The sequence below is a fragment of the Microcaecilia unicolor genome, chromosome 7, assembly GCF_901765095.1.
Source record: "Microcaecilia unicolor chromosome 7, aMicUni1.1, whole genome shotgun sequence".
NCBI lineage: Eukaryota > Metazoa > Chordata > Amphibia > Gymnophiona > Siphonopidae > Microcaecilia > Microcaecilia unicolor.
This window is the reverse complement of record NC_044037.1, coordinates 193366216-193393089: the sequence shown is the minus strand read 5'-3', so window position 1 is coordinate 193393089 and position 26874 is coordinate 193366216. Positions and strand designations below refer to the sequence as shown.

The following is a 26874-nucleotide window of genomic DNA, read 5'->3' as shown; positions in this document are numbered from 1 at the left end:
GTTCATACTCATCCCTTCTGGGTGAAACAGCCTAATGCTGCACCTGCAGCACTTGTGCAGCAAGCAGATCTTCCTGTGGATCAGACCTCCTTGTCTGTCAACTCATCTCCGGACTACCACCTTCGGCTCCAAACAGCTCTTCATTGTTCCTACTTCCAGGCTGGAATCTTCTATGTCCCACCTGGAGCACTCCTCCTACTCTACAATTAATGCTGGAATTAGCAGAAACCACTTCTTTGGTCAGCCTTAGTTTCTTGAACCTATCCAGGACTCCCCCTTTCCTCAGCAAACAAAGACCTTGTACAAGCCCCATCAACATTATTTATTATCTCCTAACTCCTCCCACACTGTCACTCAACAACCAAAATCATTTCTCTCTGCAACCTACCCACCTCTTTGGGTTGGATCCTTTACCACCCACAACTTCAGAACTCTCCCCTCAGGAAACTCTAGAGATTTCTATATTCTGATGCTTAAGAGGGGCATAATCGAACGGCGCCGGCCAAATCGGGCGGCAATCTTTGGGGCCGGCTCCACGAAGGGGCGGAGCAAAGCGTATTTTCGAAATATGCTTGGCGCTGGCCAAATCGCTCGCTGGGGTTAGATGAGATGGCCAACTCCGATTTTCAGCCATAATGGAAACCGGAGCCGGCCATCTCAAATCCGGCGAAATGTAAGGCATTTGGGCGTGGGAGGAACCAGCATTTCTAGTGCACTGGCCCCCCTGACATGCCAGGACACCAACCGGGCACCCTAGGGGGCACTTAAAAAATTAATTAAAAAAACACAATTAGCTTCCAGGTGCATAGCACCCTTCCCTTGTGTGCTGAGCCCCCCAAATCCCCCCCAAAACCCACTGCCCACAACTCTACACTTTTACCGTAGCCCTAAGGGGTGAAGGGGGGCACCTACATGTGGTAAAGTGGGTTTTGGGGGGCTCCCATTTACCAGCACAAGTGTAACAGGTGGGGGGGATGGGCCTGGGTCCACCTGCCTCAAGTGCACTGCACCCACTACAAACTGCTCCAGGGACTTGCATATTGCTGTCAGGAAGCTGGGTATGACATTTGAGGCTGGCAAAATATGTCTGATTTTTTTTTGTGTGTGTGTGGGAGGGGGGGGGGGGGTGGTGACCACTGGGGGAGTAAGAGGAGGTCATCCCCGCTTCCCTCCGGTGGTCATCTGGTCAGTTGGGGCACTTTTTTAGGACTTGGACCTAAAAAAAAGGGTCCAAATAAAACGGACCAAATTCTTCTGATGGCCGGCTTTCTTTTTTCCATTATCGGGTGAAGCCGGCCATCTCAACACACACCCCCGGCCCGCCCATATCCCGCCTTTGCTACCATGCCAACACGCCCCCTTTCAACTTTTGTCGGGCCCGCGATGGAACGCAGTTGAAGCCGCCCAAAATCGGCTTTCGATTATGCCGATTTGGGCGGATTCAGGAGATCGCCGCCCATCTCCCGATTTGTGTCGGAAGATGGGCGGCAATCACTTTTGAAAATGAGCTGGTTAGTAATCCCCATTATAATGGGAGATAACACTGATATTCTATAACTGCATCCTGGCATGGAATTCACACTCGGTGCACTGCATTTTGTTTTGTTTTTTAAAACATTTATACACAAGGTCTTTATTAAACTACGAAACACACAATACAAAAGCAAGCAAAAAAAAAAAAAAAAAAAAGAAACATAAGCTAAAGTTGTACAAAAAGCATCAAAGAAATCCAACCTTATTAAACCTCCATATTTTAACATTTTTTTCTTTTTTTACATGAAAACAAATGAGTAAAAATAAAAGGGGGAAGGAGAAAGAGACAGGGATATAAATGAAGTACCTATACAGATATCCAATAAGAAGCCTTGAAAAAGGCCCATCTCACTCAGAAAAATTCAAATTACGTACAGAGCCCTAAATTTTCTGCCATCTCTCAACAGTGTTAAGCTTCACAGCGGTCAACATCTCCATTCAGTAAACATAATATAGTTTAGGTCACAATTGGAATAATGAGGGTACTCCTGGATCCATCTAAGCCGCCACCAAGGTCAATTTGGCAGTAAATGTCCGACCAAAATGGTCTTATGAAACCCTAGTATATCCCTGTTAAGTAGAAAAATTCCAGGGCCCCAGGGTATTTTCAATCCTGTAATCCAAAGGATATGAAATTGTACATTCTTCCTGAAAGCCATAGCTTTGAACAAGAGCACCAAATATGTAAGAGTGTGCCTTTAGATACACATCCCCGCCAACACACTGAAGATGCCTGATGCACACTGAAAAAAGGTTTCTTTGCTAATCACAAGGCTTCTCATCATGACTGTGAATTCTGCTGGACAGAAGTATACAGTTTGTGATTGGTCCATATGTGTCATCTAGACCGAGAGGGATGCCTATGTTGGACAGAAGAGAAAGAAAGAGAATCAGAAGAAAAGAAGATTTTCCTGGTGTATCACCTCTCTCACAGAAACTAGAGAGACTGATTTTCCTAAACACCTGTGAGTTCAATTCTCAGCTCAGCACTGAACAAACAGTTCCGCTGCAGCTCTTTAGCTTCCCACAGAGCAAAGACTTTGGATTTTATTCCTGAGCAGGGGATAGACTCACAGAAAATCCTGCTAGAGTCTCAACGGAAAATTCTGATTCTTCACCACACTGGAAGCAACCTATGAACTGCAGGGTGAGAGAAGTGAGATTATTCTTCCTATAGTTCAGGGTAGTTATTCTTGTTTGCCTGTGAAGGACTAGTTTGTCCCAGGATTTGTGGTCAGTAGTCTAACTCGCGCTAAGTGTGTAATCTTCTCAGGATATATGTTGTTGCAATAATCATTATTTTTTAATGCACGGTATATTTTTGTAACTTGCTTTGCATTTTGCCATATTGTTATTTTTATATCTATAATAAATAATATATTTCCATTTTTTGGCATTATTTCTTTCATTGGTGAAGCCTGGCAGGAACCTAAGGGCCAAATAAGAGGTACTATCATATTCCTAGAAACAAGTCCAGAATAATTGCTATTTAGTAATTTTCTGCCAGTCTAAGTACTTCTCCATCATCCAACAAGGTATGTGATCAGAAAATGTTATGTTTCCAATACCTGAGATCCCTGTTAGTCCTCTAAGGGATGCATCCAAAAATATATAGTCAGTGCAAGAGTACTACATGTGTGAAAAGGAGTAAAAGGTATAGTCCCGTTGTATGCTATTTTCCTCCCTCCATATATCATACAGGCCTAAATTTTGTAACAGAAATTTCAATGCATTGGAAACCAATTTATCCCCTGGGGACCTATTGCCAGTCAAATCCAAAGATGGATTAAGGCAAGTGTTACAGTCCCCTGCACAAATGAAGAAACCCTTAGCAAAACCTCCCAATTGACAGAAATTCTGCTTGACCTGTATTCAGAGCATATATGTTTGCTAATGTCAATTCAACCTTCTCTAAAAGGATTTGTGCAAACACATATCTCCCGTTAGGATCTTGTTTTAACTTTTTGTGTCTGTAATCTAAGATCCCTATGGAAGAAAAGGGCAACCCCTCTCTTCTTGGAATCCTGTGTATCGGAGGTGAATACTTTATGGGGGTAGGCTCTATGATGCATCAGAGGCTCATATCTTTTCAGCAAATGCAACTCTTGCACAAAAATTATATGTGCTTTATATCGTAACAATTCCTGAAACAGTAAGTGTTTTGTTTTCTAGGTGAGTTGAGGCCATTAACATTCAGTGTGAGCAGGGCCGGTCTTAGCAAGTGAAGGGCCCTGTGCAGACCAATTTGGTGGGGCCCCATCCTAGCCCCACCCCACCCTAGCTCCGCCCCATTGATAAGATTATACCATTTTTAGAAAAATTTTTTATTTATGAAATTTCAAATAAAGACAAATGAAGCTAAACTTGTACAAAAAAACTGACTGAAATAATAAGCACAATGCTATCATGAAACCTCCCCTCCACAGAAATTATTCAGTTCAAGTCCACTACAATTAGTAGTTCCAATTCTCATAACAAAGGAGAATAAAGGAAAAATATTAAGAAAAGATCCAGTACTTTCAAATTCCCCTAGTACTCTGTAACCCATCAAACCAGAGAGGCAAGTAGCCAAAAACGAGGTAAGTGGATCTATAAGTGGTCACTAATATAGGTGCTGACTGGCAGTGCTAGATGTATTAAGCAGGACATCTGGCACAGGGGAGGGGGCAGTGCTGGATTCAGGACTCGCACAGTGACTCCATTGAAGGGCAGCCTGAAGGTAAAGGCTCCTGTGGGGAAGGGGAGGAAGAGGAGGCAGGAGGGAGACCAGAAAGGGAGCTTGAGCGGCTTCCAGATCTTTCACTGTCTGCAGAGAAGGTAAGGGAGCTGGTGGGGGGGGGGGGGGGAGCAGAGTAGTGCTAAATAAGAGAAGAGGAGGCTCACCGGAGTAATGGGAGGGAGGGGGGGGATCCATCCATCATCCTTCCTGTATTGTAACTTGTGAGTCAGAGCCCAGAGTCTGAACGGATTCCCAGCGGGAGGAGGAGACAGACACACATCTACCCCAGGATAGTGCAGAATCAGGAGACCCTGAAGAGAGAGACCCTCCCCCCCCCGGGACAGAGACACACATACACATCCACAGACTGTCTGGAATGAGAGAGATCCTCCCCGCTCCCCCCTCCTTTCTTTGCACCAGCACCCTTCACCTTCTTGAATATTTATTTTTGAGGGTACAGGCAGATAGTTTTAGATATGCAACAAATGCAACAAATAAATACCCTGGTCTTTAGATGATTCCATTTCACAGCCCTGAGCACCTTGTGAAAAGATCAGAAACTCCTGGAGCTAGCCATGTAGGAGTAGGTGAATGGAGTTCTACTTCTAGGCACTGCTGATTTAAGTTTCACAAGTTCTGTATAGTACAGCTGGCACCACCTTTGAAAATAAACATGTGCCTTAACTAAAGGCAGGTGTTTGCACTAAAAGAAAGGGCAGGAACTTTTCAAAAAAAGATTCAACAGCCCCCCCCCCCCCCCAAAAAAAAAAAAAAAAAAAAACTACTCCTTGATGTAATTGGATGGAGTAATTGTGGATTTGATGCTAGTGTATAAACCAGCTCCCATGGTGCCCTGCAGCACAGATTCTCATCCAGAAAAACTATTTGCCATTCTGAAGGGCCTTCGGTCCGGAATAGGACAGAGACACACACATGCACCTCACCTGCCTTAATGGATTGGCTTGTGGCACAACTGTTGTAGGCAGCAGCCCTGTCTGTTGCTTTGCTCGCTGCCTGCCTCACTCGGCTCCAGACCACGAGGAGTCTGCACGTGCTCAGCTCTCCCTCGCAGGCTCTCGCACCACAGTCAGCGACTATGGCTCACCACCTTGGACCTGGCTCCAGCTTTTCCCGCTCAGTGACTCCCGCCCTCGCGGAAACAGGAAATACATGCAGAAGGCGGGACATTGAGCGGGAAGTGAAAAGCTGCTGGAGCCTGGAGGTGAGCCATCGCGCTACAACTGGCTGTCGCCGTTGGGGGGGGGGCGGGGCCATCACTGCAAAGTTTACTGTCGCGCGACGCCAGGGTTCGGGGACTCGGGAGCAGCTGACGGCAGGCTCAGACAGACAGCGGGCCCAAGCCGGGGGTAGGTGCCACGCCAGTGGTGCCGGGAGGCTTGGAGTTGGAGCGGAGCGGCCGAGCCGCGGGAATGGGATCATCATTCATTCATGACTGATTTTGATGCGGTCTAACGGGTCGTCCGAGGCGAGCGGGAGGAAAGGTCAGAGCGGAGGCACGAGGCAGAGTTGAAGCGCGGGGCCCCCTTAGGCGCAGGGCCCTATGCGGCCGCCTCGGTCGCCTCTGCCTAAGACCGGCCCTGAGTGTGAGAATTTTGATATTTTATTTTTTTGTTACATTTGTACCCCGCGCTTTCCCACTCATGGCAGGCTCAATGCGGCTTACATGGGGCAATGGAGGGTTAAGTGACTTGCCCAGAGTCACAAGGAGCTGCCTGTGCTGGGAATCGAACTCAGTTCCCCAGGACCAAAGTCCACCACCCTAACCACTAGGCCACTCCTCCACTATCAGTTGTCATAATCTAATAACCCCCACAACAGCTCACGTTCATACCCAAGGAGATCGCTCAGAATAACATGAACATTCACCATAGTCTCCACTTTAACAAAATACAAAAAGAATGAAATCCGCATATCGTCACCCACTACCACAACCAAAGCCCCAAAGCACTCCTTTCCAATCGTTGTTTATCGTTTATTCATTTTACTATACCGTTTTAAATTGTGGTTACAAAACAAAAACGGTTTACATGTTAAAATAGAATAATAAAACAAACATAAAGAACTCCATCGAATAGATAGGAAAGCAAAACTAAAACCACCATTCTTAAAAGATAAAAACCGATTCTTACTAAACAGCCAGTCACAACAAGTACATAAATGGCATATAAGTGTTCTGCATATTTAATACAACCTACCAAATAATGCCTTTTATCGCAGATTATCTTCAAACGTATCCTGAAATAAGTATGTTTTCAAAAATTTTTGAAACTGAATGTAGGCCTCCTCCAGTCTAAGGTGTTTTGGAAGACAATTCCAGAGAGAAGGGGCCAGAAAAAAGAAAGCTGAATTTCTAGTAGACTCCCATCTAGCCTTCTGTGGCGATGGGATAATCAATCTATTATCTGTGAGTGAACGAAGTGTTTGCCTAGGTGAATAAGGCAAAATAAGATTTGATAGATACGATGGAATTAGTAAATATAAAGCTTTATGAGTCAATGTAAGGATTTTAAATTTTATTCTGGCTTCCACTGGAAGCCAGTGAAGTTGGAACAAAAGCAGTGTAATTCTATCGTATTTTGAAGCCCTGCAGATCACAAGCGCTGCAGTATTCTGTATCATCTGTAAATCAATCCCTTTCCCATCAATATATCGTCAAACTACCAGTACCCCAGAATCTTAAAGATCCCAGTTGGGAAGGAAAAGAGAGGAAGCAAACCAACCTCCTTTCAGACTCCCTGGCACCACCCTCAATAACATACACTCGCATTCTAAAATCACTCTCATAAGGCAAATGGCACCAAAAACCGCTCACAACCAATTCCCCAGCTTATATTTCACTCAGAGCAAAAAAAAAAATTGTTTTTCTTTTCTCCCTTCCCTTACCTCTGAATAAAAACTTAATATGATGTACAAGAACAGTGCTGGGAAGACTTCTACGGTCTGTGCCCTGAGAAAGGCAAGGACAAATCAAACTCTGGTATACATATAAAGTATCTTGTTGGGCAGACTGGATGGATCGTACAGGTCTTTATCTGCTGTCATTTACTATGTTACTATCCAGCTTATTTTCGAAGGAGATCGCTGGCCATCTTCTGACACAAATCGGGAGATGGCCAGCCATCTCTCAAGTCGGGCGAAATCGGCATAATCAAAAGCTGATTTTGGCCGGCCTCAACTACAGTCCGTCGCGGAGCCAGCCAAACTTCAAGGAGGCGTGTCAGCAGGATACAGAAGGCGGGACGGGGGCGTGCGTAAGAGATGGCCAGCTTCGCCCGATAATGGAAAAAAGAAAGCCGGCCCTGATGAGCATTTGGCCAACTTTACTTGGTCCCTTTTTTTTCACGACCAAGCCTCAAAAAGGTGCCCCAACTGACCGGATGACCACCGGAGGGAATGGGGGATGACCTCCCCTTACTCCCCCAGTGGTCACCAACCCCCTCCCACCCAAAAAAAAAAAAACTTTTGCCAGTCTCTATTCCAGCCTGAAATGTCATACCCAGCTTCCTGACAGCAGTATGCAGGTCCCTGGAGCAGTTTTTAGTGGGTGCAGTGCACTTCAAGCATGTGGACCCAGGCCCACCCCCCCTACCTGTTACACTTGTGGTGGCAAGTGCTGAGCCCTCCAAACCCACCCAAAACCCACTGTACCCACATGTAGGTGCCCCCCTTCACCCATAAGGGCTATGGTAGTGGTGTAGAGTTGTGGGGAGTGGGTTTTGGGGGGGATTTAGGGGCCACAGCACCCAAGGTAAGGGAGGTATGCACCTGGGAGCAATTTTTGAAGTCCACTGCAGTGCCCCCTATGGTACCCGGGTTGGTGTCCTGGCATATGAGGGGGACCAGTGCACTACAAATGCTGGCCCCTCCCATGACCAAATGCCTTGGATTTGGCCGGGTTTGAGATGGCCAGCCTCGGTTTCCATTATCGGCGAAAACCGATGCCAGCCATCTCAAACCCGGCCATCTCTGACATTTGGCCGGCTCGAACCGTATTATCGAAACGAAAGATGAACAGAACTTAGTCCCACAGGCATTGGTAAATTTCTGAATTCTGAGATGCTCCAGGCACATCTGGTAAATCGGGCAGGATCTACAATGCTGCAGAGAAAAATGATCATAGTCTCTGCTATAGTTTTAGTTAATTTAGAATGACTTATTAGGGTGTGGTTAGAAATATAAGGCCAAATACTTTTTTAATAACATCTAGAGCTTTTGTCCATCATGTAGTAGAGCCTTGTCATACAAATCAGTAATAGACTGAGTGATCCATAATCAGTATAGAAGGCAGTGTCTCCTAGCACATTTTATGAAGGGAATCAAAGCTTGCATTTGTTATTGCCTTTACAACTCTGTTTTCAGTCTGCAGAAATTGGGGGACGTGTTTCCCATTCTGGGCTGGGGTTAAAATCATTTGAGTTTGACAAGCTCATTTATTAAGGCATTGAGTCACTTGTTGTCATAGAGGCATTTTCTCTTTAACATTAGAGAGTTATAATGAATGCATTATTATAATTATGTCATTTTTTTCTTGACTATATTCCTTTAGTGTTTATGTAAGAACTACTGGTCTATAGATTTCAGTCTCCCCATTTAATTATTCTTACTAACATGTGTTGCTCTGCAAAAATACATTAGACTCAACGTCAATCAATTTGTATTTTATCATCATAAGTTCACGTTACCATTTATATCCATAAATCAAGTTCCACCTGTGACATGCTCCTAAAGCTCTAGGTATAAATCAGCTTCGAACTGTAAAACAACTATGACCTAATCAGACCCATATAAACTTAAGATCAAAGAATAAATTGTCTAGAAGCTTTCAAGTCATTTCTAAAAGCTCCTATAAGATTATGGTGTACAATAAAAGCATTCATATAACTTGTGCACACTTACCATACAGCATTATGAATTGTTTTCTTAACATCAGTTAACGCCTAAGACTTTTTAACAAGCACATTCCTTTGTTAAAAGTTTACTCCATTCTTATAGCTTCAAAGGATACTTGGGAAGGAGGGGGAGAAGTTTGTATAGCATACGTAATAAAGCCTTCTGAGTCCTGCGGGACTTCGGTCCTCTAACCTTAAATTGTAACTGGAGAAGAATCTCCTTTTCATCCAAAAGGCATTTTGGAGATGTAAAGTGAGAAGGATAGCCTTGCTTGTCCTTGGGGTAAATTGCTTTAAAAATGATGGTTTATGGCTAGTATGCTTGTTTTGATAGACAGATGGTTTGGCTGCATCCGATTCGCTGCTCTCCTATCTGTCTGCTAAAAAATGAACTTTATATTCCTAATGGAATTTACTCTTATCTGAGCAGACTTATTAATGTTGTATTAAGTTATTGAAATTTAAGCATGTTGTCTGTAGGGAGTCTGGTTTGCTTTGCATAGCATTTACCCCACCCCCCTTTTACAAAGTCGTGCTAGCGGCTGCTAGTGCAGTAATGCCGACACAGCCCATTCAAAGTGTATGGGTTGTGTCGGCATTACAGTATAGCAGCCACTAGCGGGCTTTGTAAAAGGGGGGGGGGGGGAGAGGTTAATTAATTAGCACTGAGTATTGAACTAATGTGGTTCTGACCTACAGTGGTGGAAATAAGTATTTGATCCCTTGCTGATTTTGTAAGTTTGCCCACTGACAAAGACATGAGCAGCCCATAATTGAAGGGTAGGTTATTGGTAACAGTGAGAGATAGCACATCACAAATTAAATCCGGAAAATCACATTGTGGAAAGTATATGAATTTATTTGCATTCTGCAGAGGGAAATAAGTATTTAATCCCTCTGGCAAACAAGACCTAATACTTGGTGGCAAAACCCTTGTTGGCAAGCACAGCGGTCAGAAGTCTTCTGTAGTTGATGATGAGGTTTGCACACATGTCAGGAGGAATTTTGGTCCACTCCTCTTTGCAGATCATCTCTAAATCATTAAGAGTTCTGGGCTGTCGCTTGGCAACTCGCAGCTTCAGCTCCCTCCATAAGTTTTCAATGGGATTAAGGTCTGGTGACTGGCTAGGCCACTCCATGACCCTAATGTGCTTCTTCCTGAGCCACTCCTTTGTTGCCTTGGCTGTATGTTTTGGGTCATTGTCGTGCTGGAAGACCCAGCCACGACCCATTTTTAAGGCCCTGGCGGAGGGAAGGAGGTTGTCACTCAGAATTGTATGGTACATGGCCCCATCCATTCTCCCATTGATGCGGTGAAGTACTCTTGTGGCCCTTAGCAGAGAAACACCCCCAAAACATAACATTTCCACCTCCATGCTTGACAGTGGGGACGGTGTTGTTTGGGTCATAGGCAGCATTTCTCTTCCTCCAAACACGGCGAGTTGAGTTCATGCCAAAGAGCTCAATTTTTGTCTCATCTGACCACAGCACCTTCTCCCAATCACTCTCGGCATCATCCAGGTGTTCACTGGCAAACTTCAGACGGGCCGTCACATGTGCCTTCCGGAGCAGGGGGACCTTGCGGGCACTGCAGGATTGCAATCCGTTATGTCGTAATGTGTTACCAATGGTTTTCGTGGTGACAGTGGTCCCAGCTGCCTTGAGATCATTGACAAGTTCCCCCCTTGTAGTTGTAGGCTGATTTCTAACCTTCCTCATGATCAAGGATACCCCACGAGGTGAGATTTTGCGTGGAGCCCCAGATCTTTGTCGATTGACAGTCATTTTGTACTTCTTCCATTTTCTTACTATGGCACCAACAGTTGTCTCCTTCTCGCCCAGCGTCTTACTGATGGTTTTGTAGCCCATTCCAGCCTTGTGCAGGTGTATGATCTTGTCCCTGACATCCTTAGACAGCTCCTTGCTCTTGGCCATTTTGTAGAGGTTAGAGTCTGACTGATTCACTGAGTCTGTGGACAGGTGTCTTTCATACAGGTGACCATTGCCGACAGCTGTCTGTCATGCAGGTAACGAGTTGATTTGGAGCATCTACCTGGTCTGTAGGGGCCAGATCTCTTACTGGTTGATGGGGGATCAAATACTTATTTCCCTCTGCAGAATGCAAATAAATTCATATACTTTCCACAATGTGATTTTCCGGATTTAATTTGTGATGTGCTATCTCTCACTGTTACCAATAACCTACCCTTCAATTATGGGCTGCTCATGTCTTTGTCAGTGGGCAAACTTACAAAATCAGCAAGGGATCAAATACTTATTTCCACCACTGTAAATTCCTCATTTGTGCAAATTAGTTTTAGAAACACCAGAAATGCCATGCCTGATGTAACATCATTAACTAATGAATGCTTGGGCATTCCCTTTCTGTGTAATTTTTCACACTGGAGACTAAACATCAAAAGGAAGTTCCTGAAACCTAATTCATTCTAGAATAGAACCCCTGATAAGCTAATCTTTATGTTCCTTGTTTTTACAGGATAAGCAGGAAAATTTCCACATCTGGTTAAGTGAATAAGCTAATAACTAAAATGTACCTTTTCTGTTCTTCTCCAAGCAGGCCTCAGTGTTATTTTTCTGGGAAACTGATATTCTAACTATGTCATCTCAATGGAGTTGGTAGCAGTGAAAGGGGGGGTGGGAAGTTTCACTCTTGCATACTAAACTTGCTCTGGGAAGCTTTTATTTTGTCTAAGCTGTAGTCTGGCATATGTATCATGAGCATGCATGGTTGTTGCTTTTCATTAAGCAAATGTAAACACAAACTGTGGTCTAGAATCTGTTTTTGTTGTATGCAAGGTATCTTTCAAAGGTATCACCAAAACAGGGGAAGAGAGGGTGTCCCGATAGCAAGGTTGCAATAGAGACCATAGTAGATCAGGTGTCTTTAAATAAAAAGCAGGTAAAAGCTTTCAAATTATCACTGTCAACTGCTGAGCACGATGTAAATAACAAGAACAAACAGCCTAAGAAATAAGATAGGAGAGTTCGAATATATTGCACTAAATGAAAAATTAGATATAATAGGCATTCTCTGAGACCTGGTGGAAGGAAGATAACCAGAGGGACACTGTCATACCAGGGTACAAATTATATCGTAGAGATAGGGTAGATTGAATTGGTGGAGGGGTAGCATTGTATGTTAAGGAGGGCCTTAAATCAAATAGACTGAAAATTCTGCAGGACACAAAACACATCTTGGACAGCCTACGGATTGAAATTCCATGTGTAAAGGGGAAAAGGATAGTGATAGGAGTGTACTACCGTCCACCTGGCCAGGATGAACAGACAGATGTAGAAATATTATCAGAAATTAGGGAGGCTAACAAACTGGGGAACACAATAATAATGGGTGATTTCAATTACCCAGATATTGCCTGGGTAAATGTAACATCAGGGCATGCTAGGGAGGTAAAACTACTTGACAAAATCAAGGATTGCTTTATGGAGCAGCTGGTTACAGGAGCCATCAAGAGGAGGAAAATTTCTAGACCTAGTCCTTAGTGGAGTGCATGATCTGGTGCAGGGGCCTCTTGATAACAGTGATCATAATATGATCAGCTTTGATATTGGCTCTGGAGTAAGTACACACAGGAAACCTAATACGTTAGCATTTAACTTTCAAAAAGGGGACTATAAAATGAGAAGAATGGTGGGGGAAAAAAAAAAGGAGCAGCTGCGAAGGTCAAAAATTTACATCAGGTGTAGATGCTGTTCAAAAATACCATCCTGGAAGCCCAGGCCAGTTATATTCCATACATTAAAAAAGGAGGAAGGAAGGCCAAGCGAGGATCCCTGGGGGTCAGTAAAAGAGATGATAAAATAAGCAGCACTATCAATTGGATGTTAACAAGTAATTATCTTAAATTAAATATCACCAAATAGCACACTGTGGGGACTAATCATCCAAGCAAGTAATAGATGTCCCAAACAGTTATATCTAAGGCAGGAATTCACAGCATATCATCTAATGCGTCTAATACATGGGGATAATCAGATTAAAATGCTTCCCACAACCATATGAACAATGTTGTTCCCTCGCACAGGCGAATTGGTGTGGAGCAAATCCTCATATAAATCCCCTTACTTCTTTTTTCTTTTTATCAATATACATCCATCTTTTATATATCAAAATTGTGCAAATTCACATCAATAAATATATACATCCTTTTTAAACAGTCACTTATCTGTAAAAGGCAGCGATTTAACAGTAACAGGGAACCCCCACCGACATGGCCAAGTTTCGCATAAAGCTTTATCAAGGAAGAGGCTCACGTTTCATCCTGCATCTATCCCTGTATTTCAAAAAATGGCCATTTTTTGAAATACAGGGATAGATGCAGGATGAAACGTGAGCCTCTTCCTTGATAAAGCTTTATGCGAAACTTGGCCATGTCGGTGGGGGTTCCCTGTTACTGTTAAATCGCTGCCTTTTACAGATAAGTGACTGTTTAAAAAGGATGTATATATTTATTGATGTGAATTTGCACAATTTTGATATATAAAAGATGGATGTATATTGATAAAAAGAAAAAAGAAGTAAGGGGATTTATATGAGGATTTGCTCCACACCAATTCGCCTGTGCGAGGGAACAACATTGTTCATATGGTTGTGGGAAGCATTTTAATCTGATTATCCCCATGTATTAGACGCATTAGATGATATGCTGTGAATTCCTGCCTTAGATATAACTGTTTGGGACATCTATTACTTGCTTTAACAAGTAATTATCAGCACTAACTGGCATTAAGATTTACGCACACAACTCGCTAAGTGTATTCTGTAATGTGGTGCGCTTAAATTCTAAGTTACATAGTTGAAATGGGGGTCTGGTCAAAGGTGTGGCATGGGCATTTCCAAAATCTATGCGCTTTGTTATAGAATACACCCACTCTGTACCTAATTTACGCATCGGGATTTATACCAAGTAAAATACGGCATAAATGACCGCAACTATATTTGATTGCATGGAGAGGTGCTTGGCGTATTCTATATACTGTGCGGAAATTTAAGCCTATTCTATGAAATACAGGTACATGTTTTTTCATGTGGAATTTTTAATTGCCATATATAGCATCTAGCCCTATGTGCCTTCCACTCTTTTTCTGCAGTCACACTTTATTATCCCACATAACCACTGGGCATGAAAATCATTGCTACTGTAAGAGATTAAGATATAATTATGTTCTTTAATTTTGTATAAGTACTTTAAGTTCCCTTTGTATTTACTTTTGTGATAATTTTTGGACACATGTTTTGAAATAAGAAGAGATGATTGCATAGGTGATCATTTTGGATGACAATTATAGCACTTTCAGTTATGCTGATCAGCTTTACCTTGGGTTGCAAGCCGTTCGTGCCTTCTTAGATTTATACTCAAACCAGAATTGACCAGCTGAGCAATAATGGGCACACGGTTGTGCAAAGCTGCATAGTGCATAAAACCATAACCAGCCTCGTCCATGAAATTAAGGCCAGAGAGTGGAGTCTTGCGACAGAAGGTATGGAAGACAGCAGCCAGTCCTCTCTTAGCTGCTGATTTTAGGCCCACTGATAAATTCTGAAAGACATGCAAGTAGGCTAGAATTAATGATGCACTTAGTAAAACCAGCTGGAGTCAGTAAAATAGCAGTGACATACCTAGAACACTGGGTAAAATTCTTTGCTGCACTGTACTCCATGCCCTTGATTTTCAAACCCTTTTCTCAGAACCAAATAGAAAAAAAATATTTTTTTCTTGGAATCCAGTGGAAGAAGAACATTCTTAATCCTTACTGCTCAGTTCCACTTGCTTCCTCAGTCCTCAGAGCACACTCACCCTCCTATTCAGTCCCTGCAGCTTGCACTCTGCTCACTCATTCAGATCCTTCCTTGACCCCTATTGCTCACATGATCCCCATCCCGAACTCCCACTGCTGTTGATTCTGGGCCACTACACATGGCTCTCAGTAACTTTTTTGCTGAATAGTACCTGCGTTCCCATGTTTGTAGGCAGTCACTGTAAGAACAGCGTTGGAATAATGGGTACTGCATGGCTCAAACATCTTCAGAGCCACATGGAGCCCTGAGTCAATAGCATAACATTGCATTCTGAATGGGTACAGCAATATACACAGGGCTGCAACCCAGTTCCTGGCATGCAGCAAGTCACTGCTGGAACTGGAAAACACTGTTCTGTGTAACGACAGAGTGTGTAGATAATTACAAAAAAAAAATCCTCAGAAAAAGGCAATAACTGGCTGATCTGCAATTTGTATTTCCAAACTGCATATGGCTTCTTTTCTCTTTTAGCTCTGAAACGAAATCTGAGATGCAAATAATGAGTATGAACACATTTCCATCACAGAAAGTGTGTCAAAACAAAATGTTTATTTTTTTTTAATTTTTATTACATTTGTACCCCGCGCTTTCCCACTCATGGCAGGCTCAATGTGGCTTACATGGGGCAATGGAGGGTTAAGTGACTTGCCCAGAGTCACAAGGAGCTGCCTGTGCCTGAAGTGGGAATCGAACTCAGTTCCTCAGGACCAAAGTCCACCACCCTAACCACTAGGCCACTCCTGTGCAACGTGGAAGGTCACTGGTTTGATCCCTGAGTCAGGTCTTCCACAACCCAGGTCAACCAGGGCTGGGCTAGGGATGTCTATGAAGGCAGCATCTGGGGGCGTCAATTCATGGCCATCATTAAGGATGACACATGTGTGGCAATTCTATAAAGGGGCACCTAGATGTAGGTGTCCCGATGCAGTGCAAGGAACACCTATTCGATAATGATTTCTGGGCGTCCAGATTTCATTACTAACGTAAACCTGCACCAGCACATCTAAATGTAGGCACACCCATGTATGCCAGATTGATGCCAAGTGTAAACAGGTGCACCTAATGCGAAAATCAGAGCATACAACTTACAGTATTTTGGAAGTCAGGCTCATGTCCCTTTCCCGCTCCACTTACATGTATGCCCCCTTGCAGTTGACCACTATAGCACTTAATGCACGCCCATATAGAATAACGCTTAGGGCGCTTGTGCGCATAAGTGTTAATTTCCTCTGCACTTAGACACGCTACTAAGTGTGGGCACACAGTTACAGAACCACCCTTATAGTGGCTGGATTTCGAGTCCATGACACAGGATCCTGGTTCCATTTCTCCTCCCTCCTCCCCTAGAAATCTAATTTTATTCTCCAGACCCTGTCTCCTGCACCTTTATTTATTTATTAGGATTTATTAGCTGCCTTTATGAAGAGATTCACCCAAGGCGGTGTACAGTAGGTACAGTTTAACATAAAACTTATAATTTTGTTAACAGCATAACAATAGTAAAATAATCAAGAACAAATACAATAAATGAGGTAAACTTGAAAACAGTAAAGTGAAACCTAATAATAGAACTACCGTGAAATAGTATCAAAAATGTACACATTTAACAGAACTGGAATTCAAATACCAGAGATATAATACAAAGTTAGCATAATACTAATGATGCACTTAATAAGCATGCATTAGAACATTCAACTAACATAGACATGATGCTAAAGATTTTCTACAATACAGCTTACCATATAGCTGAGGGACCAAGAGCAGTTATATGATGGGAACAAGATGCGTAGTATAGAGTCAGTTGGGATAATTTGATGGTTAATTAAAGTCAAGGCAAGTTCGTTGTATAGTTAAACAAGAGAGAAGGAACTAATCTAAGTTTCAGTGTGTGTAGCAAACTAGTCCAGGTGAATTGTCAGTCACCCTATATATTAAAGGCTTAGAAGAGCCAGGCTTTAACCTACTTCCTGAAGTAGAGGTAGTCTCGAGTTATACGTAGCCCTTCTGGGAGTAAATTCCAGAGCGCGGGGGCTCGCTGGTGGGTATCACATCGTACAATTTTTTTGACGAAGGTACAGATAGTGATGATCCTTGAGAGGACCTTAGAGGCCTTAAAGGTGTATAAAGGGCTAACTTATTCTTTAAGTACTCTGGCCTTGAAAATCAAACATAGAGTTTTAAATTTAGCCCTGTAAGAGGTACTGGTAGCCAATGTAGCTTTTGCAGGAAGGTGTGATGTGGTCATGCCACTTTCAGCCTTCTATCAGTCGTGTTGCAGCATTCTGAATTAGTTGGAGCTGATACAAACTCTTTTGGTTTGGCCAGTGTACGGGGCATTACAGTGGTCTAGTAATGATGTTATTGTGGAATGGACCATTATGGTCAGACATCTTTTCAATACATGGAGAGAGATTTCGTAGCTGCTGTAGATAATAGAGACTATTTTTGAAGGTTGTTTGAATTTGTGGGATCAGAGTGAGCGATGAGTCTAGCAGTATCCCAAGAGTCCTGACCTGTGATTTTAGGTGAAGTTCATACCTCCCAAAAGGTATTTTGAAGTCAAGTATTTGTCCACTTGTGTTTGGTACCCAAAGAATCTCTGTTTGATTTGGGTTCAGGCAAAGTTTGTTGTTGTTTGCCCATTCCTAAGTTGCAGTTAGGCAGGTAGTAAGTTTACTCAGAGCTGTGGGTAGATCTCGTTCAATGGGTATGAGTAGTTGCACATCATCAGCATAGTTGTAGAATTTTGTGTCCATTGACCAAATCAGCTCAGCCAGAGGCTTGAGGTAGTTATTATATAGAACCAGGGGAATAGTCAGACCTCACGGTGGTAGTGGTGGTGGGGGGGGGGGGCAGAGCCCGAGTTGGGCACATTTTGGTCTGCCGCCCCCCCTGCCTCACCGTCCCCCCACCGCTCCCCCCCACTGCCGCAGTAAATACCTTAGCTGGTGGGGGTCCCTAACCCCCACCAGCTGAAGCCTTGTCCACCGCCAGTCTCTGGTACCGCCACGTTACCTGCTCTGTCTTCCTCTCATGTCCTGCACGATCCTTTTAGTGAAACTGAGCATGCTCAGTTTCACTAAAAGGAATGTGCCAGTCATAAGAGGAAGACAGAGCAGGGCAGACAACGTGGTGGCGCTGGGGACCCCTGCCAGCAAAACCAGGGGCCCAGAGGAAATTTGGGGGGCCTAGGCCCCTGTGGCCCCACATAGCTACGCCACTGAATAGAATGGGAGACAGTATGCATGACTGTGGCACCCCACAGTCCAGTGCCCAAGGTGATGATGTGCTGTTGCTGTACAGAACTGATTGTTGTCTATCTGACTGGATTTGAACCAAGTACTGTGCCATTGATACCTGTTTCTGCCAGTCTTGTAAGCATGATATTATGATCCATGGTATCGAAGGCTGCCGAGAAATCAAGAAACACTAGTATCGAGGAAGATCCCCTTTCACAGTTTCTGTGAAGTTCATCAAGAAAGGACACAAGAACTGTCTTTGTTTTGTACTCATGTCTGAAGCCAGATTGACATGGGTCTAGCCAATTACTTTCAATTAGCCAGTCGTTGAGTTGATTGCAGACAGTCCATTCTACAAGTTTTGCCAGGAAAGAAAGGTTAGAGACTGGTCGATAGTTTTTGAGCGTGTCCTGGTCCAGTGAGCTCTTTTTCAGTAGAGGCGCACCACAGCTCTTTTAGTTCTGGATACCAATGACCTTCCAATGTCATTGGTATCCAGAACTGTCTCCTCCCTAGCAATCTCTAAAATCCTATTTAGGTGACACTTAAGAATCACTACTTTCATGCTAGACAGATAAGCCACTAAGTGATCCTATATGGTGAAGTCTAGACTACATTTGTGTTTATCTAAGGTGAAGGAATTGTTAGAGAGGAACGGATTAAAAATTAATGTATGTAAGGCTACATGTCTGGGACTGGGTAACATTTCCTTGGAACAGATTAGGGCCAAAGTTGAAATAGGAAGTGAGATCATCCCATGGTAGATAAGGTCAAGGGGTTAGGAGTGATTATTGAAAAAGAAAGGATAGGTCAAGGACAGACTGCGAAAGAGCTTTTAGGAAATTTAGACTGATTAGACAACTACAACCTTTTTTGGAATTTTTGGCACTTCTGATGAGTTTGTTGGACTATTGAAACATGCTGTGTTCTAGGGTTACGGGTAAACTGTTAAAACAATTGCAAATTGTTCAGAATACAGCAGCAAGCCTTCTTATGGGGAAAAGTAGATGGGAGAGTGCTTGTCTATTACTTACAGAACTCCATTGGCTACAAGATCAATGTTTATTTAAATTGATGATTATGATATACAAGTTATTTTATTTTCAATTATCTGTATTGAGACCTCTTGGTTCCACCGTATCTAGTTGGTGTATCGTTTGAAGATCTTAAATGTAAAGTCATAGAGAAAGTGGAGCAGTCAGACAGAGGTGGTGACTTCAATAGAAACGTGAGGCCTTTTGGATACACCAACTAGATACGGTGGAACCAAGAGGTCTCAATACATATTTGCAGTGGGGATGTTTCTTGTAGAGCACTAGTTTGCGTGATGAGTAAAGGATTTCAGTAACAGCTGTTTCCGGGTATACTGTTAGTTAAAAACTTGCGTAACCGCCATTTTCAAACACAGAGATTAGCGACGATGAGGCACTTAACAGTAAGTTTGTTACCCGAGATATAATTTTGTTGAAACGCTTTAGTTTGATGGTTTATTTGAGACACGCTTGTGTATTTTTTTAGGCTGACTGGTGTAAAAGTCCCCTTTGATGAAGCGTTGTGAAACAGGCACCTGTTGGGGCATACAGATACACCAGGTATAGAAGAACGTAGCAGCCTGTCAAGCTAAGTGTCTTATGAGTATATACAATATAGTATGATAACTTGATTGTAGATTGATAACATAGGACGGGGGTGGCATGATGTTATGACCTGGTGAATGTGAGCCCTTGTGCCCCGACTGAGCACGGCGAAGATGAAGTGGCACCGCACTCGATCAGGCAGCCAGACAACCCCTAGCTTCACCTGGGGAGCGACCACCGTTCCCTGGGAGTTGAGCCCCCAGGTGAAGGCGGCCACCAGGACTTCTGGAACCGGCGGGGTTGCACAACCGCTGACCAGGCTGGCAGGCAGGCAGACACAGTCCAGGAGCAAAGAGTCAGTGAAGCAGCAAAACAGAGAGCAATCCGAAAGTCTGGGCAGGCAGCAACACAACGCGTGGTCAGTAAACAATCCAAGGTTAGGAACACAGGAAAACACTGGAACAGATGAAGACCACAACCTCTAAGCGAATAGAAGCCGAAGCATGGAAGGACTGGAAACAGGGCTTTAAATAGAGCAGGAATTAGGCTCAACCATGAGCAGCTGTTCCAAGATGGCTGCCCCCATCAGCAGAGGTGCCTACATCCAAATATGGGCTTCCTTCCTGACCTCGTTACTGCAAGATGGCTGCCCCCTCTTGAGCTAGCCAAGATGGCTGCTGTCCATGATCCAACCCGGATGACGGCTGCTAGGTTAGGAAACAAAAACCAACCCATCCTGGAGAAGTGTAGCAGAGCGTAACAGTACCCCCTCTGGAAAGATCTCCCCCTCACCGGTTCGGTCTGGGCTTAGCAGGATGATGATGAGCATGGAACTCCCGGATCAGATCTGGAGCATGCACATTGTCCGCCGGCTCCCAGGAGTTATCCTCTGGTCCAAAATGCTTCCAGGCGAGGAGATAGTACAACTTCCTTCCACAACGCTTGGAATCCAGGATGCGATCCACCTCATACTCTGGATCTGGATCACTCTCAGGCACGACCACCTTCTTGGGTTCAGGATGCCACTTTGACCTGCGGAAAGGTTTCAGGAGGGACACATGAAAAGCATTGTGCACCCGGAGTTGACCGGGTAAGTGTAGTCGGTAAGTCACTGCTCCTATCCTGGATCGTATGGCAAAAGGTCCAATGAACCGGAGCAAACTTCAGAGATGGGAGCCGCAGTTTCAGGTATCGGGTGCTCAACCAAACCTTTTCTCCCGGCAGGAATGTGGGAGCCGCTTGTCTTCTACGGTCATAGGTCTCCTTGGCCTTGACCGCGGCTCGTCGTAACTGTTCCTGGACCTTCCTCCAAGCTTCCTGAAAGGAACAGACGGTGGACTGCACCTGAGGTGGAACTTCTGCAGGGGTAATTGGAGGAGGTAGACGCGGGTGGCATCCATAGATGGTGCTGAAAGGTGTCGTCCGGGAGGCCGAATGCAGACTGTTATTATAGGCAAACTCAGCCCAGGGTAGCAGCGTAGACTAGTCATCCTGGCGCTGGTTAGAGTATGCCCGAAGGAACGCCTTCACCGTCTGGTTGACCCGCGCCACCATACCATTGGTCTGGGGGTGATATGCAGACGAGAATAAAGTGGTAACCCCAAAAGCTGAACACAAAGCTTTCCAGAAGCGCGAGGTAAACTGCGAGCCTCGGTCACTAATGATCCTCTGAGGCAGTCCATGGAGCCGGAAGATGTGTGTGATGAAGTTTGCGGCCAGGGTAGCGGCAGTGGGCAAAGCCTTCATAGGAATGAAGTGGGCCAACTTGGAGAACCGGTCGATCACCACCCAAATGACTGTGTTGCCCTGCGAGGGTGGCAGGTCGGTGATAAAATCCATGGACAGGTCCTCCCATGGCTGCTGTGGTACCGGCATGGGCTGCATCAGCCCCCACTGCTTTTGATGTGAAGATTTAGTTCGGGCGCACACTGGACAGGTAGATACGTATTGTAGAACATCCTGCGCCATCCGGGGCCACCAATACGATCGAGAGATCAGATGTAGGGTCTTGTGGAACCCGAAGTGTCCAGCAAATTCGGAAGCGTGCCCCCAGCGCAGCACCTTCCTACGAAGCCTCACAGGAACGGCCTTCTGGCAGGTGGCACTGGCCCCGGGCATGGAGGGAATGCATGCTGGATTCAACATTGGGTAGGGCTCCTCCTGGTCCTCGGGAGCCTCGAAGCTGCGGGACAGGGCATCCGCCTGGACATTCTTTTCCCCTGGTCTGAAGATCAGACGGAAGTCAAACCGGGCAAAGAACAGAGACCACCAGGCTTGGCGAGGATTCAGTCTGGTAGCATTTTGCAAATAGAGCAGGTTCTTGTGGTCGGTTATTACAGTTACTGGATGTGCTGCTCCCTCTAGTAAGTATCGCCATTCCTCAAAAGCTAGTTTGAGCGCCAGAAGCTCCCGATCCCCCACCGTGTAGTTTCGCTCTGCGGGGGTGAACTTCCGGGAGAAGAACAAGCAGGGATGTTTTTTCCCGGATGCCGATGTCTGAGAGAGAACTGCCCCTACTCCCAGGGATGAGGCGTCCACTTCCACCAGGAAAGGCTGAGTAGGATCCGGACTGCGGAGTACCGGGGCAGAGAGGAAGGCCTTCTTCAATGTGGAGAATGCAGAGAAAGCCTCCGGCGTCCAATTCTTTGCATTGGCCCCCTTCCTCGTGAGGGCCGTCAGAGGAGCCATGATGAGAGAGTAATCCTGGATGAACTGCCGGTAGTAGTTCGCAAACCCCAGGAACCTCTGCAAAGCCCGCAGACCCTGAGGCACCGGCCAGTCTCGGATCGCTGTCAATTTACCGGGATCCATCTGTAACCCGGTGGAGGAAATGATATATCCCAGGAAAGGCAAACTCTGTTGGTGGAATGAACATTTCTCCAACTTGGCATACAGCCGATGTTCCCGGAGGCGCTGGAGCACGGTGCGGACGTGAGTAACATGTTGTGACAATGAAGCGGAAAAAATCAGGATGTCGTCCAGATAGACGATCACTGAGGAGTAGAGCAAGTCCTGGAAAATGTAATTCACAAAGTTCTGAAATACTGCAGGGGCAATGCAGAGACCGAACGGCATCACCCGATATTCAAAGTGTCCTTCGTGGGTGTTGAAAGCCGTCTTCCACTCATCTCCCTCCCGGATCCGTACAAGATTGTAGGCCCCGCGCAGGTCCAGCTTGGTGAAGGATCTTGGCCCCTTGAAGACGGTCAAACAGCTCCGGGATGAGTGGAAGCGGGTACCGGTTTTTAATGGTAATTTTATTCAATCCTCGGTAATCAATGCAAGGACGAAGTGACCCATCCTTCTTCGAGACGAAGAAAAATCCAGCCCCTGCAGGGGAAGTGGAGGCGCGGATGAACCCCTTGCGAAGATTGTCCTGGATATACTCCCTCATGGCTCGGGACTCCTCCCGGGACAAGGTGTAAAGGCGCCCCCTAGGTGGGTTGGATCCAGGCAGTAGGTCTATGGCGCAATCGAAAGACCGATGGCGGGGCAGCATGTCAGCCGCCCGAGCACTGAACACGTCACGGAATTCCTGGTAGTTCTCCAGCAGCATGGGCGAACCTTCCTGTGGGGTCTGCAGCTTAGCTGAGCAGAGCGGCAAAGGTGGCTTGACCTGCTGGAGACAGTGCTCGACACATCGGTAACCCCATTTCCCGATCTCCCCGGTGGCCCAGTCAATAACAGGAGTGTGTAGTCAGAGCCAAGGCAGTCCAAGGATCACCGGGTGAATGGCTCGGGCAAGAACCAGGAACTGGATCTTCTCCTGATGTAACGCCCCCACCTGTAGACCCAGGGGTGAGGTGATCCAGGTGATGGTTCGAGGAAGACTATTCCCCTGGATGGAGGTGACCCTGAGCTCCGGTTGACAGGGCACCATGGAGCCACCTAGCTGCAACAGGAATTCGGCATCGATGAAGTTCCCTCCGGCCCCAGAGTCTAGCAAGGCCCTAGTATGAGCCTGGAAACCCTCTCCTTGGAGCCATATGGGAACACAGAGCAAGTTGTCCGGAAGGGCAGACAGCCGGTCCAGAGCCACCCCCTTCATAGGGCTCGGGCCGGAGCGTTTCCCGATCTCCCAGGCTTGTTTGGACAGGAGCCCGTGAAGTGTCCGGCCTGCCCACAGTATAGGCATAACCGGTTCTGGAGACGATGGGCCCTCTCCTTCTTGGACAGGCGATGCCGCCCCAATACCATGGGTTCCTCCTTGGTTCCTTCTGAACCCTCTTCGAAGGACCGGGGCATCTCGGGGCGACGGGGAAGGCCTCTGGATCCCTGTGCTGCCGGCTGCATGACCCTCTCCTGGGCTCGCTCCTGGAACCGGATATCAATTCTAGTGCAGAGTGCAATAAGGGCGTCCAAAGTAGCGGGAATCTCTCGGCCGGCCAATTAATCTTTTATCTGGCCGTCCAGCCCCTGCCAAAAAATGGCCGTTAAGGCCTCCTGGTTCCACCTGAGTTCCGCAGCCAAGGTACGGAACCGGACAGCATACGCCCCAACTGACCTGGAGCCCTGCTGGATCCGCAGCAGCTCCCCAGAGGCAGAAGAAGGTCGACCAGGAACGTCGAATACCATCCGGAACTGCCGCAAGAACTCCTCCAGGTTTGCCAGAACCAGACTCCGCTGTTCCCATAGCGGGGACGCCCAAGCCAGCGCGGCACCGGAAAGCAGAGAGATGATGTAGGTCACCTTTATTTTGTCAGATGGGAAAGCCTCCTGTTGCAGCTCAAACAGGATCTGACACTGGTTCAGGAACCCCTGGCAAGCTGCGGGAGTACCGTCAAAGCGAGGTGGCTCTGGAAGTCGCAGACGTGCGGCAGAAGTCTCCACTCTTGGGACTGGAAGAATCGCGGCCACTTGCCGCTGGAGCCCTGGTAGCTGACTGCAGACCTCCTGCAAGGTACTGAACAGGCGGGTTAGCTGCTCCTGCTGCTGGTGGAGAACCTGAGCCAGGTGAGACAGCTCAGACCTGTCTGGCGAGCTCATGGCTTCGGCTTACTGTTATGACCTGGTGAATGTGAGCCCTTCTGCCCCGACTGAGCACGGCGAAGATGAAGTGGCACCGCACTCGATCAGGCAGCCAGACAACCCCTAGCTTCACCTGGGGAGCGACCACCGTTCCCTGGGAGTTGAGCCCCCAGGTGAAGGCGGCCACCAGGACTTCTGGAACCAGCGGGGTTGCACAACCGCTGACCAGGCTGGCAGGCAGGCAGACACAGTCCAGGAGCAAAGAGTCAGTGAAGCAGCAAAACAGAGAGCAATCCGAAAGTCTGGGCAGGCAGCAACACAACGCGTGGTCAGTAAACAATCCAAGGTCAGGAATACAGGAAAACACTGGAACAGATGAAGACCACAACCTCTAAGCGAATAGAAGCCGAAGCATGGAAGGCCTGGAAACAGGGCTTTAAATAGAGCAGGAATTAGGCTCAACCATGAGCAGCTGTTCCAAGATGGCTGCCCCCATCAGCAGAAGTGCCTACATCCAAATATGGGCTTCCTTCCTGACCTCGTTACTGCAAGATGGCTGCCCCCTCCTGAGCTAGCCAAGATGGCTGCTGTCCATGATCCAACCCGGATGACGGCTGCTAGGTTAGGAAACAGAAACCAACCCATCCTGGAGAAGTGTAGCAGAGCGTAACACATGAGTCGATGATTAGAACGTGATACACGAGCATAGATTCACCACGGGAGTGAAGTGAATAGTAGCCGTGTTTAATGTTATGAGACCCTACCCCATCTTCAGTATATAAGTGTTTCCACAAACTCTCTCCTACATATTTCCTCTATATGTGATAGGCATGGAAACGAACTGCCAGCTGCCCTGGCTGAGATGTCAGTATTCAATAACAATGTTGGCTTTTGATGTGGGACTATTCATTTTGATAAGTCAGAGGTAGAGAGTTGCACAGGGACAGAAATCTTACCCATCCCCGCCCGTCCCTGCTGGAATCTTACCCATCCCCGCAAAACTTTAACCCATCCCCGCAAGAATTTAACCCATCCCCACCCATCCCCGTAAAATTTAATGGTACATAAAAGAAAATTCCAGTCAGCTCCCTCAGTCTGTCTCTGGATTTGAGCCACAGCACTGTAGGCAAGGAAGGACCGGAAGTTGGAACTTGGAACACTCTGGTGCGCACATGTAAGATTTGTCTCTGATTCACTGGCATTGTGTGCTGAGAGGTCGCCATATGCACGCGCCAGTAGGTCAGGTGACATCTGATTCTCGTGCCTGTGTCAGAGCTGAGGTCTGTGCACCAGCCTGGGAGCCAAGAGGATTAATAGTAATAGTAAGTGACAGCAAATAGACCTGAACGGTCCATCCACTCTGCCCAATAGTCACGCTCATTATCAATTCATCATTAAATCAACGAGTGTGATATTATATACTTGATTATGGTCTTTCTTTCGTGTTTCTGGAACAAAGACCACAGAAGTCTATCTGGCCCTATCCTTATGTTACAACTACTGGAATTGCCGTTGAAGCCCACTCCAGTCTATTCGTCTTCTCATTTGTGGGACACAGACCGTAAAAGTCTGTCCAGCACTGTCCTCATATTCCAGCCACTGAAGTTGCTGTCTAAGCCCTTTCCAGCCCATCATAAACCAGATTGCCATATATGAGACACAGACCATACAAGTCTGCCAGGTATCAGCCCTAGTTCATCACAGCCAGAGTCGCCATCTAAGCGTCACTTGACACATCCACACACATGCAGCCATTTAAGGTTAGGTTTTATATAACTTCCATTTTCTAATTAGAGATCCTTTGTGTTCATCCCATGCCTTTTCGAATTCCGTCATCATTTGTGACTCTACCACCTCCTTAATGGAAGACTTTCCACATTTGTGCTATTAAAGCAAGGAAGAAGAGAAAGAGGAGGAGACAGCATTCAAAGGACTTGGTATTCAGTAGATGAGAGGCTGGTGCAGGTGTAGCTTATACTTTCACGGGAATCCCGCTGACCTGCTTCCATCCCCATGGGAACCCTGCAGGAACTGCCTCCGTCCCCGCGGGAACCCCGCAGAACTGCTTCTATCCCCGTGGGAACCCCGC

General features: G+C 46.0%; 1 protein-coding gene across 1 annotated transcript in view; it reads right to left on the bottom strand.

Moving 5' to 3' along the window:
• Positions 1-26874, bottom strand: part of ANKAR (ankyrin and armadillo repeat containing) — a 210743-nt gene that overhangs the window by 149531 nt on the left and 34338 nt on the right. The window contains exon 7 of the mRNA XM_030210379.1: positions 14519-14741. Coding sequence (XP_030066239.1) covers positions 14519-14741 — 223 coding nt within the window. The remainder of the gene's footprint in view (positions 1-14518; positions 14742-26874) is intronic.